At 36.8% G+C, this 14,507-nt stretch overlaps 1 protein-coding gene across 1 annotated transcript in view; it reads left to right on the top strand.

Moving 5' to 3' along the window:
* LOC110638606 (histone-lysine N-methyltransferase, H3 lysine-9 specific SUVH4) overlaps positions 1-14,507 on the top strand; it is a 48,414-nt gene that overhangs the window by 14,709 nt on the left and 19,198 nt on the right. Inside the window, exon 6 of the mRNA XM_021789206.2 lies at positions 20-196. Coding sequence (XP_021644898.2) covers positions 20-196 — 177 coding nt within the window. The remainder of the gene's footprint in view (positions 1-19; positions 197-14,507) is intronic.

Raw genomic sequence — 14,507 nt, 5'->3', positions numbered from 1 at the left:
ATTTTCATTTAAATTGTAGGTATATGGTAACTATACGTTCCCTCTTGCGGTAGCCATTGTTTTGTCAGGAGTGTATGAGGATGATCTAGATAATGCAGAGGATGTTATTTATACTGGTCAAGGTGGGCATGCTTTAAATGGAAATAAGCGTCAAATACGGGACCAAGTTATGGAGCGTGGTAATTTGGCACTCAAGGTGTGTATTTTAAGTTACAAAGCCTCCTTTTTATTGTTTACATTGGCTACATTATAAATATGTGATTTTGGCCTTTTCTAAATGTATTTAATTAAAATCTCTATGCATGTAAATGTTTGTGACATGAAAATTCAACAAGAGACTAGCTCATGCCAAGGATTGGCGGCCTCGGAAATTACCATGGACTTGCAACTTTCTATAATAGGTTCATTAGAAATTTTAGCTCTATTGTGGCGCCATTGACCGAGTGTTTAATGTTAGGAAACTTAAATTTGGGAGAAAAGAGCTTTGCTCTGATCAAAGAAAAATTGTGTTTTTCCCTAGTATTGGTATTGCTGAGATTTGATAAAGCATTTGGGTAGAGCGTGATGCCTACATCATTGGAATTGGGGCAGTGTTGTCTCAAGAATGCAAACCAATAGCTTATTTTGGTGAGAAACTCGATAATGCTTGGCAAAAATGGTGAACCTATGAAGTATGCATGTGAATTTTATTTTATTTGCAAGACAATGAAGTATTGTGAGCGTTATTTGATTCAAAATTAGTTCGTGATTTATTTAGATCATAAAACCTTGAAGCACATGAACAGTCAAAAGCATATGGAGAAATTGCATGCTCGATTGTGGAGATAAAGCCAAGTAGTGGGATGATACATTTGCATAGGCGCTTATAATAGTGTTATGCATAGTTCTAGAAGAGTATGACATTTAGACTTTAGCTTGCAATGTATAGGAGATTTAAATTGAAGTTCGAGAGCACTTAGAGCAAGCTAATGAACAATACATGGAGGGAGGTAAAAGTATAAACAAGCACAATTGTTTTTTAAAAGTGACATTGTGATGTTGTTTCTACAGAAAGATAAATATCCAATGGGCACATATAGCAAGTTGTACCAAAGAAATATGGGCCATTCAAGGTGTTGAAGAAAATTAATGACAATACCTATGTGATTGATTTACTTGAATCACATTTATTAAAGGTGTAACACACTAAAACACCGAGGGGTCTTGGAGCTTGGGCACAAGGAACCCATGCTTGATTGACATGAGCTGCAAAAAAATATTTTTTTTATAAAAAAAATTCAATATTATGTAATTTCAAAACTTAATTCTATCTAAACAACTTGAAAATAAAATAGCAATTACCATAGCATAAATCTTAAGTAAACAAATTAATCAGCAAGAAAAATTTAAAATACAATAAATTAACCACTTTGAAAAAATTGAACACCCACAATTAATTAATTAAAATTTGTTAATACATTCAAAATTTGGGTCTACAATAAAGAAAGAGTGGAAATTCTAGACTAAAATAGGGTTAGAAATTAAAAAAGAGAGAGAGAGCATAAGTATAGTTTGAGGTGCACCTCAGGCGAGCGATCTCACCCAGGCACTACGAGGTGTAGGGAGGTGACCAGCGTGGCGTGCCTAGGCATACGCAGGTGAGTTTTAGCGGAGGGCTTTTAAAAAGCTCTCTCTCTCTCTCTCTCTCTCTCTCTCTCTCTCTCTCTCTCTCTCTCTATATATATATATATATATATATATATATATATATATATTACCTGTCACAACATAGCAGCCAAGCCAACACAGACCTTTTGACCGAAGAAGAAGAAAAAGAATACCTTGCTTGCTGCTGCATGCTTCTCAATCATGAAGATATGCTCTTTAGTTTTTTTTTTCCTCCTCTTCCTTCACGCCTCATCTCTCTCAAGCCCTGGTTTTTACCTGTTTTCCATCTCCCTTCCTTCTACTCTGGTGCTCTCTTTCTAGCCCTAGGTCTTGAAACTTGTTGGTGGCGTGGTGTTGGGTTTTTTTTTCCTACTCTTCTTGCTATGCTCTCTATCCAGCTGTGGATTTTTTTTTTCCCTTTGAATTTTTTTTCCAACCCGCTGTGGCTGATTTTGGCTATAATGTTCCCCATTTTGAGCTTTATGTTTATGCTTATTGTGCTAAATTCAATGGGTGGATGGGTTATGTTTTAGACTTAGAGTGTTTGAACCATAAATTGGAAGGAAAAATTAACGAATTATATAAAATATTTATCAATTTTCTATTGAGATCATTTCCAATACAATTTTGAGAGCATTTCATTTTCATCAAATGATACATGTTGTTATGGAAAGTCAATCACTATATTATTTCTCTATATATTCTGTATTCTGTATTCCTATTTAGGATTTCTTATTTAGGATATACATGTTGTTATGGAAAGTCAATCACTATATTATTTCTCTGTATATTCTATATTCTGTATTCCTATTTAGGATTTCTTATTTAGGATTTCTTATTTAGGATTTCTTCCTAATTAGTGGAACACAATTATATGAATCAATTGTATGTATATATCCATGTACAGATTAATTGAAATCAAGGAGAATCATCTCTTTGTACATGGTATCAGAGCAGGTCATCTATCTAGGGTGACTATTTGTTTTTACCACCCAGCTCAAGAGAGACCTTGGCCGCTGACGAGCCATTTCGACTCCGATCAACATCGCCAGCATCACCTCAACCGCCTCATTCCACCACTGTGTGCTGTTGTCTGATCCAGTACACCATTAAAGGACTTATAAGGTTTGGCTCTCAGATCCTATTTTGATATTTGCTTGATTTGTGATTTAGGGTTATTTTGTTGCTGTAAGCACTTTGGATTAGCGTTTCGGTTAGTTTTCTTTGTCTCAACAAATGGCAAACAATAAGAATGTTATTTCTGATGTGATTCTGGTGATGACTAAGATCACGGAACACAAACTTAATGGTTCGAATTACTTGGAGTGGAGTAAGACTGTTAGGGTCTATTTGCGTAGCATTGATAAGGATGATCACCTTACTAAAGATCCACCAATGGATGATACACGACAAACTTGGCTAAGGGAGGATGTTCGATTGTTTTTGCTTCGGAACTCGATTCACAGTGAGGTAATTAGTTTAATTAATCACTGTGAATTTGTTAAGGAATTAATGGATTACTTAGATTTTCTGTATTCTGGTAAAGGGAATATCTCCCTTATTTATGATGTTTGTAAGGCATTCTACTGTGTTGAAAAAGAGGATAAGTCTCTCACGGCTTATTTTATGGATTTTAAACGGGTATATGAGGAACTTAATGTATTGTTGCCTTTTAGTCCTGATGTGAAAGTTCGAGCCCAACAGAGCAACAGCTGTTATGAGTTTTCTTGCAGGCCTTCCTTCAGAGTATGAGACTGCTAAATCTCAGATTCTCTCCAGTTCTGAGATTTCCTCTTTGCATGAAACGTTCACACGGGTCCTTCGTACAGAGAGTATCCAATCTTCATAGCCTGCCAGTAGTGCTCTTATTAGCCGTAATCCAAATGGACAACAGGGTAATAGAAGAGGAAGTAGAGGAGGAATTACAGGCAACAGAAGTAATCAGCATAATGGAGAGGCTAGTTCTAATCAGGACTCAAGAGGAGTCATTTGTTATTATTGTCATGTGCCTGGCCATATAAAATATAATTGTCCGCAACTTCAGAAGAAAAATCAGCGATTACAGATGGCAAATATGGCAGCAGAGGATTCTACAGTATCTTCCTCTGAGAAAACTATTTTAGTATCTACAGAGGATTTTGCTTAGGCATCTCTAAAGCCTACCAGTTCCCCTGTCACTGCGATCGCTGAGTCAGGTAAATCCACTACATGCCTTGTGTCTTCCTCATCCAAATGGGTTATTGATTCTGGTGCGACAGATCACATGACAGGTAATTCTAGTCTTCTATCTGCTTTTCAGTCTAATCTCACTTCCTCTACTGTTACTTTAGCTGATGGTTCTACTTCTTGTGTCATGGGTTCTGGAACTGCGAACCCGACTTCGTAAATTTCTTTCATCTGTTTTGTGTCTACCAAAATTCTCTTTTATTCTACTTTCTGTTAGTAAACTTACTCGTACCTTAAATTGTTCTGTTTCCTTTTTTCCTGACCAGTGTTTGTTTCAGGATCTTACGACGAAGCAGATTATTGGTAGAGGACGTGAGTCAGGTGGTCTCTACATTCTGGAAAATCATGTACCACGGTCGCTTGTTTGCTCCAGTACCTTAACACCTCTTGAAGCTCATTGTAGATTGGGTCATCCTTCTTTGTCTACCATGAAGAAGCTGTGTTCTCAGTTTCAGTCTTTATCAGTACTAGAATGTGAGTCGTATCAGTTTGCAAAACATCATCGTTTGCCTTCTGTGTCGAGAGTTAATAAACGTGTTTCATCCCCTTTTGAGTTAGTTCATTCTGATGTTTGGGGTCCTTGTTCTGTTACTTCTAAAATTGGATTTCGTTATTTTGTTACTTTTGTTGATGATTACTCTTGTGTTACCTGGTTATATTTAATGAAAAATCGTTCTGAGTTGTTTTCTATCTTTTGTGCCTTTTGTAATGAAATCAAAACTCAATTTAATATTTCTGTGCGTATATTAAGAAGTGACAATGCCAAAGAGTACTTTTCAGCACAATTTCAATCTTATATGACACAAAATGACATTCTTCATCAGTCTTCCTGTGTGGATACCCCATCCCAAAATGGCGTGGCTGAAAGAAAAAATCGGCATCTTCTTGAGGTAACTCGTGCTCTTCTTTTTCAGATGAAAGTTCCTAAACACTTTTAGGCGAATACAGTTTCTACGGCATATTTTTTAATCAATCGTATGTTATCTTCTGTCCTTGATGGGGATATTCCTTATACTGTTTTGTTTCCTACAAAATTTTTGTTCCCTGTTGAACCCTGTATTTTTTGTTGTACCTGTTTTGTGCGTGATGTTCATCCACAGGTTACTAAATTAGATCCAAAGTCTCTCAAATGTGTCTTCCTTGGGTACTCCTGGCTGCAAAAAGGGTACTGCTGTTTCTCTTATACTCTTAATCGTTATCTTGTTTCTACAGATGTCACATTTTTTGAGTCCACTCTATTTTTTCCTCAATCATCTGTGTATGAGAGTCAGGGGGAGGAGGATGATCTCTTAATATATACTGTCCAACCAATATCTAGTCGTCTCCCACAGTCTGTTCCTTCTGTCTCTAGACCTACTCGACCTCCCGTTGTTCATGTTTATTCTAAGAGATTGGAGATTCCTGACTCAGATCCTCCATCAGCTACTTCGTTGGGAGATCCTGTACCTCATACTGATCATGATTCTGATCTAGACTTACCTATTGCTCTTCGTAAAGGTCAACGTTCATGTACTTACCCTATCTCTTCTTTTATTTCTTATAATCAATGGTCTTCTTGTTCTCGGTGTTTTGTTACTTCTTTAGACTCTGTTCCTATCCCTAATCATTGGTGAGGCCTTTGTCTCATCTTGGCTGTGTCTTTGCTATTGAAGAGGAAATGGAGGCTTTAGATGCTAATGGTACATGGGAACTGTTGCCTTTACCCACTGGTAAGAAAGTTATTGGTTACAAATGGGTATTTACAATAAAGGTAAATCCTGATGGTTCTGTGGCTAGGTTAAAAGCACGCCTTGTAGCAAAAGGATATGCTCAGATATATGGGGTTAATTACTCTGACACTTTTTCTCCTGTAGCTAAACTTACTTCTGTTTGCTTGTTTATCTCTTTAGCAGTTATATATGATTGGCCCCTGCACCAATTGGATATCAAGAATGCTTTCCTTCATGGTGATCTTCAAGAGGAGGTGTATATGGAGCAACCGCCTGGGTTTGTTGCTCAGGGGGAGTTGGGTAAAGTTTGTAGGCTTCGGAAGTCTCTTTACGGCTTGAAACAAAGTCCTTGGGCCTGGTTTGGGAGATTCAGTGAAGCAGTACAGGAATTTGGTATGCAAAAGAGTAAGTGTGATAACTCAGTATTTTATAGGCAATCTGAGGCTGGTCTAATTCTCCTGGTTGTCTATGTGGATGACATTGTCATCACTGGGAGTGACTCTGCAGGTATTTCATCTCTTAAAACCTTTCTCCAAACTCAGTTTCAGACCAAAGACTTGGGATTGTTAAAGTATTTCTTGGGTATTGAAGCTATGAGAAGTAAGAAGGGTATTTTCTTGTCTCAAAGAAAATGTACTCGATTTATTGACAGAGACAGGAAAATTAGGTGCTAAGCCTTGTAGTGCACCAATGACTCAAAATTTACAACTGTTAGCAGGGGATAGTGAGTTGTTTGAAGATCCAGAGAGATACAGGAGATTGGTAGGAAAATTGAACTACCTTACAGTCACTCGTCCTGATATTGCTTATGCCATTAGTGTGGTAAGTCAGTTTATGTCTTCCCCAACTGTTGCTCATTGGGAAGCTTTGGGACAAATCTTGTGTTATCTGAAGGGCGCTCCAGGAAGAGGTTTGTTATATGGTAATCATGGGCATTTGAATGTTGAATGTTTTTCAATTGCCGACTGGGCTGGATCTAAGGTTGACAGGAGGTCAACTACTAGATATTGCGTTTTTGTTGGAGAAAATTTGGTTTCTTGGAGAAGCAAGAAGTAGAGTGTAGTTTTTCGATCTAGTGCTGAATCGGAATACAGAGCCATGGCACAATCAGTATGTGAGGTAATGTGGATGCTTCAATTACTAGATGAGATAGGTTTTAAGATCTCCCTGCGTGCGAAATTGTGGTGTGATAATTAAACTGCTCTCCATATTGCTTCTAATCCGGTGTTTCATGAGCGGACCAAACATATTGAGATTGATTGTCACTTTGTTCGTGAAAAGATTCAACAACAGATCATTTCAACAGGACACATCAAAACTGGAGAGCAGTTAGGAGATATTTTCACAAAAGCTCTGAATGGAGCTAGGATTGACTACATTTGTAACAAGTTGGGCATGATTAACATCTATGCTCCAACTTGAGGGAGAGTGTTATGGAAAGTCAATCACTATATTATTTCTTTTTATATTCTGTATTTCTATTTAGGATTTCTTATTTAGAATTTCTTCCTAATTAATAGAACACAATTGTAGGAATCAATTATATATATATACCTATGTACAGATTAATTGAAATCAAGGAGAATCATCTTTTTCTATACATGTAATGTTTTCATTTACCTTTAATTTATTTCAATTGAATAAGTTTAAGCAAATGTAATGATTTCATCTAATTATAATATGATTTAATGTACCTTTCATGTAATGATTTTATGCAAGTATATTAATAACAAAGGCAAGTTTAAGCATTTATGTTTAGTAAAATTGAATATTAATAATATTAATATTATATGGTTAATTCCATCAAAGGCCATGAATTTTCAATTTTTTTTATTACTTGAATGCTTATTAGTTATTATTATGTTTAGTTTTATATTACATGAAGTTTGATGGAATATTTATATTTATTATATTTTTAATTGATTTTTTTTTTTGTAAAATTTTTGCACCTCGCCTGGCTAAGTTGTACCCTTACACCTTGCGCCTAGACTCTAGGACCCTTGGCACTTTAGTGCACTTGAGCCTTTAGTAACTATGAGCAAAAGACCAAGACTAGAAAAGGAAATAGAAAAAAGGCATAAGGCAGCCAAAAAGATAAACAAAGCAACAGCAATAACAATGACAAAAGGTAGACGAGAGAAACAAAGAAGATCCAAATAAGGCAGATGGGAGAGAGATTTAATTCATGTGAATCTTGAAAATGGAGAGATTGATAACTAGCGATCTTGAGAGTTGTATGGCGACAACTTTCTAGCGGCAAGAAGAAAATTCCGATGACTTTTTGACGTGACGATATTAGATTTTGATAGGTCAGGATATTTTGAGTGTATGGATGGTGGTATTTAAGAATGAGAAGGCTTGCAGGAGGTGGATGCTTGTAGCATGCCTTTTTTCGGCCTTGTGCCTCTACACGTCTGTTAGTAGGTTTGCACCTTAGTAAAATTGCCTGTCATTGAGGTTCGGAGCAGGGGTGTGCAATGGTCGATTTGGTTCCGAATTGGACCGAACCAACAAAACCTAATAACCAAAAATCATATTTTGAATTAATAACCAAATTGATAGTAAAATCAAATTAAATTGAAACAATATATTAGGTTCAGTCGATTAGTTCTAGCACTTCTCCATTCCTTGATTACAGAACTAGACCCCCCTTTCCAAATCCTTAGCAAAAGTTCTCCAAATCCTCAATTGATGATGAAAAGTTTTTGTTATTCATCAAACCAACACAAAATCAACAACACTGAATGGAAATTAAACCAAAAATCGCAGAATAAAAAATAAACCCAAAGCCCAAAGTCACCAAATCAACAACTCGGTCTTGTGATGACTCGTGAGAACATAGGTGATTACTTAGTGGCGTGATGAGGAATTGAATAACTAAGGAAAAAGAATAAGAAGAAGAAGAAGAAAAATGAGAGCAAAAAATGTCAATTAGCATTGGCTTGGGACTATTAGGGTTTGTTTGGATGAGGGTGAAAGAAGGGTAAATAAAGGGAAGGAGGGATAAGTGAGTTATGTCCTCTTTGTTTGGAAAGGGGCAAATTAATGCAGGGTAAGGGTAAGTCTTACCCTTCCTTATCCCGTAAATTTCAATCTCCAATCTTAATTTTTTTTTCACACCCCTAATTGGGTTATAAGGAAGAGTATGGAGAGGGAGATAAGAGCTATAACTATTTTTATTTCTACACTCTTTAAGTTTACCTTTCCTTCATCTTTTCCCAAATATAAAGAATATACAACACTTCTCTTTACCTTTCCATTAATTCAACTCTTTCCATTAATTCAACTCTTTCCAAACATGAAATTTTTTTTATTGTAACTCTCCTTACCCTTCCCTCTTCTTAGCCTTTCTTATCTTTCCATTACTTATTATTTCCTCACCTTGCATAAACAAACCCTTAGTCGGGTGATGAGAGTCACAGGGATAGAACAAAGCAGGAAACATTGATCAATGTTAGTGTTGAGATTGCGATAGGGAATGGGACTGCGATGGTCGATGGGTGCGACTGCGAGTAAGATGGGTGAGACTTGAGTGTGAAGGAAGGGGCATAGGCGATTTGGATCTCCATGGATGAGGAGAGATGAAGAGAATAGAGCATAGTAGGGTAGGGTAGTTTGAAGCTTTCATGGGCTAGGCTTAGTCTATGCAGGCTTATATATACTGGAGCTTGAGGTGGGCTTATATCTAAAGGTTTAATTGAAAAAAGCCCAATTCAATTGGTTTAGTTGACTATCTGTTTTCTGTTGAAAAAAAATGAACTGAATCAAAAATTGAAATTCTCTAAAATTCACAAACAAAACGAATCGATTTATTCAAAAATCAAACTAGATCGGTTTGGTTCAGTTTTTAGTTAAAAGTTAAAATTGTTCAGTGCACGCCCCTAGGTGGAGGCATTGACCTTTGGACCTTGTTTGCCTTGCATCTAGGGCTTGCCTGACAACTATGACCTGAATCCATGGGCATCTCTAAGACATCTAATGCTGCTGACTTATATTCATAATTCCTCAATAATCCTCTTTATTCATATGAAAACTCAAGGACGAGTTCCTTTAAGGAAGGAGTGATTGATGTGGGATAAGCCCAGCCCAACAAGAGTATGTAGCTAGCAAAGGAATATTTTTCTTATTAGAATATTATTTTCCTACTTAAGTACTTTGTAATTAAGTTAATCTGTTTGCTTCTAATGCTTTTAGGACAAGTAGATTCTGATTCCTACTTAAGCACTTGGTATTTTGGTATTTTAAGTTTTTCTGTGTAATGCTTTTAGTACAATTAGACTTTACTATAAATATGTAAGACTCAGAGACAACATGGATATCATACATCAATAAAATTTCAGAGTCTCTTCTAAGTTTTCGTGTGCCAAACTTAGCTCGAGTTAAATTGTACTTGAGTTTTCGCCGTGAGGCTGAATTTTTTACTACCTGCTGCATCACTAAGTATGTCTATTTTTGCCTTTTGGCTTCTATTCATATTTGTAGACATGTGTATTTTTTTTTTTATTAGCATATTGATGTGAGAATATAGTTTATATGAATTAAAAGTTCATTGCCTTTTTTGCCGATGCGAGTGGAAAATTTCAGTGGAAGTATCTGGGAAGTGGTTTGCAAGTACCAAACCAAAGTTATTCCTTTGCAAGAAAGTGAATCTGCAAAATTTGTAGCAATGCAAGCATCAACAATGTGCTGCCCTTATACCAAAATACAAAATGTCCAAAACTATTTATCTTCAGGGACAATTGGCATTTCTTTCAATTTTCTCGTTGTTTCTTTCCCTTCAAACTAACCAAGTAATGGTGAGGGGGACCATAGCAAGGGTTTTCTTATGTCTTCTGTGAGAAGATAACATTCATAAGTCCAAAACTCATCCTTGGTTGATGCTATTGCTGCTTGAGTTATTCTACCTATTTAATAAATGTTATAGGAAGTCAATCCTATAATTATGTAAATAATATTCTTTCTTAATTAATTAGCTAATTAGTTAGCATAATTAGTGAGATATCACCCCAATTAGAATACTTAATTATAGGATCCTTTGTATATAAATACCTTGTATCTCATTCAATAAAAAACACACAGAAAAATATTTACTTCATGGTATCAGAGCCTTGTTGGAAAAGATTTTTTTTTTTTTTTTTTTGAGAAAACTATCAAAATTGTTACTGTGGAGTTAGGTCACCATCTCAAGGTGACATTTAAGTCTCACCGCCCACGCAGGAAGGAAGATCCCTTGCTGGTGACCTCACCCAGAAAATCCGATCACCAGAAGACCGGCGAGTGAGGCTCACGCACCGATACAAGCTCCTGTTATCGTCCCACTCACCGCCTCATGGAGGCGCGTCCGAAGTCCTCTGCCGCTCCGTTTGCTCTCGCTGGCGTGGCCTTGGGTGTATACTGCATCCCTGTTAGTTGTTTTGCCATAAAGTGCCTTTGTAGAGGTGATTTGTCTTGGTCCACCTACTGTTGGGTATGTTTTTGGCTTCTGTTACACTGAACTGATTTAGAATTGAGTCTTGAGGTGTGTTTGCTTTATGTTTATTAGTTTGGGAAAGGATATTTTTGTGATTTGCTACTGTGAAATTTTTTTTAATGGCAGTGTGAGAAAATAAAACAGAAGAAGAATATTGAGAATGATTGAAGAGCTTGATTTTTCCCTCAAGCCAATGGTGTCAATTTATAATATGTACAGAACAACTAAATAGGAAATACAATCCTAATTAAATACGTAATTATAGCCACGATTCTAGCACCTAAATATATTCACACAACCACTACAGATACATATATCCTAGCTATTTATGGTACATATCTTAACACTCCCCCTCAAGCTGGAGCGTATAAATCATATGCTCCAAGCTTGTTATAAATATATTCAATTCGAGAGATTTTGTCAGGATATCTGCTAATTGGTCATTTGAGCTAACAAAGCTAGTGGCAATACACCCAGATTCAATCTTTTGTCTGATGAAATGACAATCCACCTCTATATGTTTCGTTCTCTCCTGAAACACTGGATTAGAGGCAATGTGAAGTGCAACTTGATTGTCACAGATTAGCTGCATTTGTTTAAGTTTTCGATAGTTCAACTCTTGGAGAAGTTGTTTCAACCATATAAGTTCACAAGTTGCCAAAGTCATAGCTCGATATTCTACTTCTACACTTGACCTAGCAATCACATCTTGCTTCTTACTTTTCCATGAAATCAAATTACCTCCAATCATAATGCGATATCCTGAAGTAGACCGTCTGTCTGAAAGAGAACCTGCCCAATCTGCATTTGAGTAATCAACAATCTGTGAATGACCCCTGTTTGCCTTGTCCTGGAGCTTCTTTAATATATCTGAGTATTCGAATAACTGCATCCCAATGACTACTACATAGTGCTTGAACGAACTGACTGACCATACTTATAGCAAATGAGATGTTTAGGCGTGTGATTGTAAGATAATTGAGTTTTCCAACCAATCTCGGGTATCTATCAGGATCCTCCAATGGCTCCCCCTGTCCAGGAACAAGTTTGACATTTGGATTTATAGGAGTATCTGCGTGTTATAGTCTAACATGCCTGTCTCTGTCAGTATATCCAAAACATATTTTCTTTGAGAAATGGCGATACCTGTCTTGGATTAGGCCACTGCAATCCCCAAGAAATATTTTAGCTTCCCAAGATCCTTAGTTTGAAAATGACTAGACAAGTGTTGTTTGAGTTTTGAGAGCGCAACATGATTATTTCCTGTAATAACAATGTCATCAACATAAACAACGAGATAAATGCACTTCTCATGGCCATTATGGCTATAAAATACTGAATGGTCAGCTTTACTCTGAGACATTCCAAATTGTTGGACTACAGTACTGAACCGTCCAAACCATGCTCTCGGAGATTGTTTCAAGCTATATAAAGAACGCCGTAGGTGACACACCAAACTAGACTCCCCCTGAGCAACAAACCCTGGTGGTTGCTCCATATAAACTTCCTCGGCTAGCTTGTCATTTAAAAAGGCATTTTTGATATCCAGTTGATGAAGTGGCTAGTGATGGATGGCAGCTAAGGAAATAAGAAGGCGAACCGAGGTAATCTTAGTCATAGGAGAGAAGGTATTACTGTAATCGAGGCCAAAGATCTGAGTATAGCCCTTTGCAACAAGGCGAGCTTTAAGTCTATCAATCTTGCCATTAGGCCCCACCTTGACTGTATAAACCCATCGACAGCTAACAGTAGATTTGCCCTTCGGTAGTGGTACCAAATCCCAAGTGCCATTGTTATGGAGAGCAGTCATCTCTTCAACCATTGCATTACACCATCCTGGATGTTCCAAAGCTTCTCTAATAGTCTTAGGTACATATACATTAGACAAAGTGGTGATAGAAATCATAGTAGGAAGGAGACAAACGATGATAACTCACAAAATTATAAATAGGATGATGATTTCGAGACAAACGAATACCTTTTCGGATGGCAATGGGAGGAGTAGCATCGTCTGTTGAAGGTGAGACCGGAATAGATGAAGATGAAGGAGAGCGAGTCACCAGGAGCTGGTGTTGTACCTGTATCAAGCAAAGGAGCATCAATGGTGTTAGTGGGAGGATGAGGACGAAGTGAGTAGACGTGTAGAGGTGGTAGACTGATTGGTGGTGGTGGATTGATTGGAACTGGTAAGGCGGTGGGAATAAAAACCTTAGATGTAGTGTTGGAGGAAAAATAGGGAAATGTTTCAAAGAAGGTTACATCAGCTGACACAAAGTATTTATTTGTAAGTGGATTGTAGCATTTGTAACCTTTTTGAAGTCTAGAATATCCCAAAAAGACACATTTTATTGATTTGGATTGAAGTTTGTCTTTGCCAGGAGTTTGATCATGAACAAAACAAATACAACCAAATACACGCAGGGACAACTGATGGGCATCTTGGTCGGGATACAAGATGGAATGAGGACTCTGATTCTGCAAAACAAAAGAAGACATTCGATTAATTAAGTAACAAGCAGTAAGAATAGCATCTCTCCAAAAATGAAGAGGAACATTATGGTGAATGAGTAAAGTGTGTGCAGTCTCAACTAGATGACGATTCTTTCGGTCGGCAATCCCATTTTATTGAGGGATATAAGCACATGAAGTTTGGTGAGTAATATCCTGAGAAGATAAGAAATGAGTAAAGGGAGTAGACAAATATTCTTTTGCATTGTCACTACGAAGTATTTTAATAGAAACACCAAATTGATTACGTATTTTAGTAGAGAATTTTTGAAATATAGAGAATAATTCAGAACGAGTATTCATTAAAAATAACCAAGTGTAACGAGAATAATCATCAATAAAAGTAACAAAATAATGAAATCCCAAAGTTGTACCGACACGACTTGGACCTCAAATGTCTGAATGGACAATTTTAAATATGGACTTAACCCTATTATTGACTCGCTTGGGAAAGGAAATACGACTTTGTTTCTCAAGTTGACAGGACTCACATTCAAAAGAAGATAAACTAGAAAGGCTAGGAACTATTTTTTGCAATTTGACAAGACTCGGATGACCTCGACGATTGTGAAGAAGATCAGCGGAAGTGGTGGAGGCAAGAGCAACTGGAGAATTTGAAGTAGAAAGATGTTACAATTCTTGTGACTCACATCCTACTCTAATCATCTTTCCCGTACTTCGGTCCTGCACAACAGCAAAGTCAACTGTAAAGATGACAGAACAATTGAGATTTTTAGTCAATTTACTAATGGAGATTAAATTATATGGGCATTCTGGAGTGAATAAAACTATGGTTAAAGGAATAGATGGAAAGATTTTTACTTCTCCTATGCCGTTAACTAAAGTTTGTGAACTGTTATGGAAAGTCAATCACTATGTTATGGAAAGTCAATCACCATATTATTTCTCTGTATATTCTGTATTCTGTATTCCTATTTAGGATTTCT

This window comes from Hevea brasiliensis, unplaced genomic scaffold (genome assembly GCF_030052815.1).
Source record: "Hevea brasiliensis isolate MT/VB/25A 57/8 unplaced genomic scaffold, ASM3005281v1 Scaf1, whole genome shotgun sequence".
NCBI lineage: Eukaryota > Viridiplantae > Streptophyta > Magnoliopsida > Malpighiales > Euphorbiaceae > Hevea > Hevea brasiliensis.
This window is presented reverse-complemented; position numbering and strand designations above follow the sequence as displayed.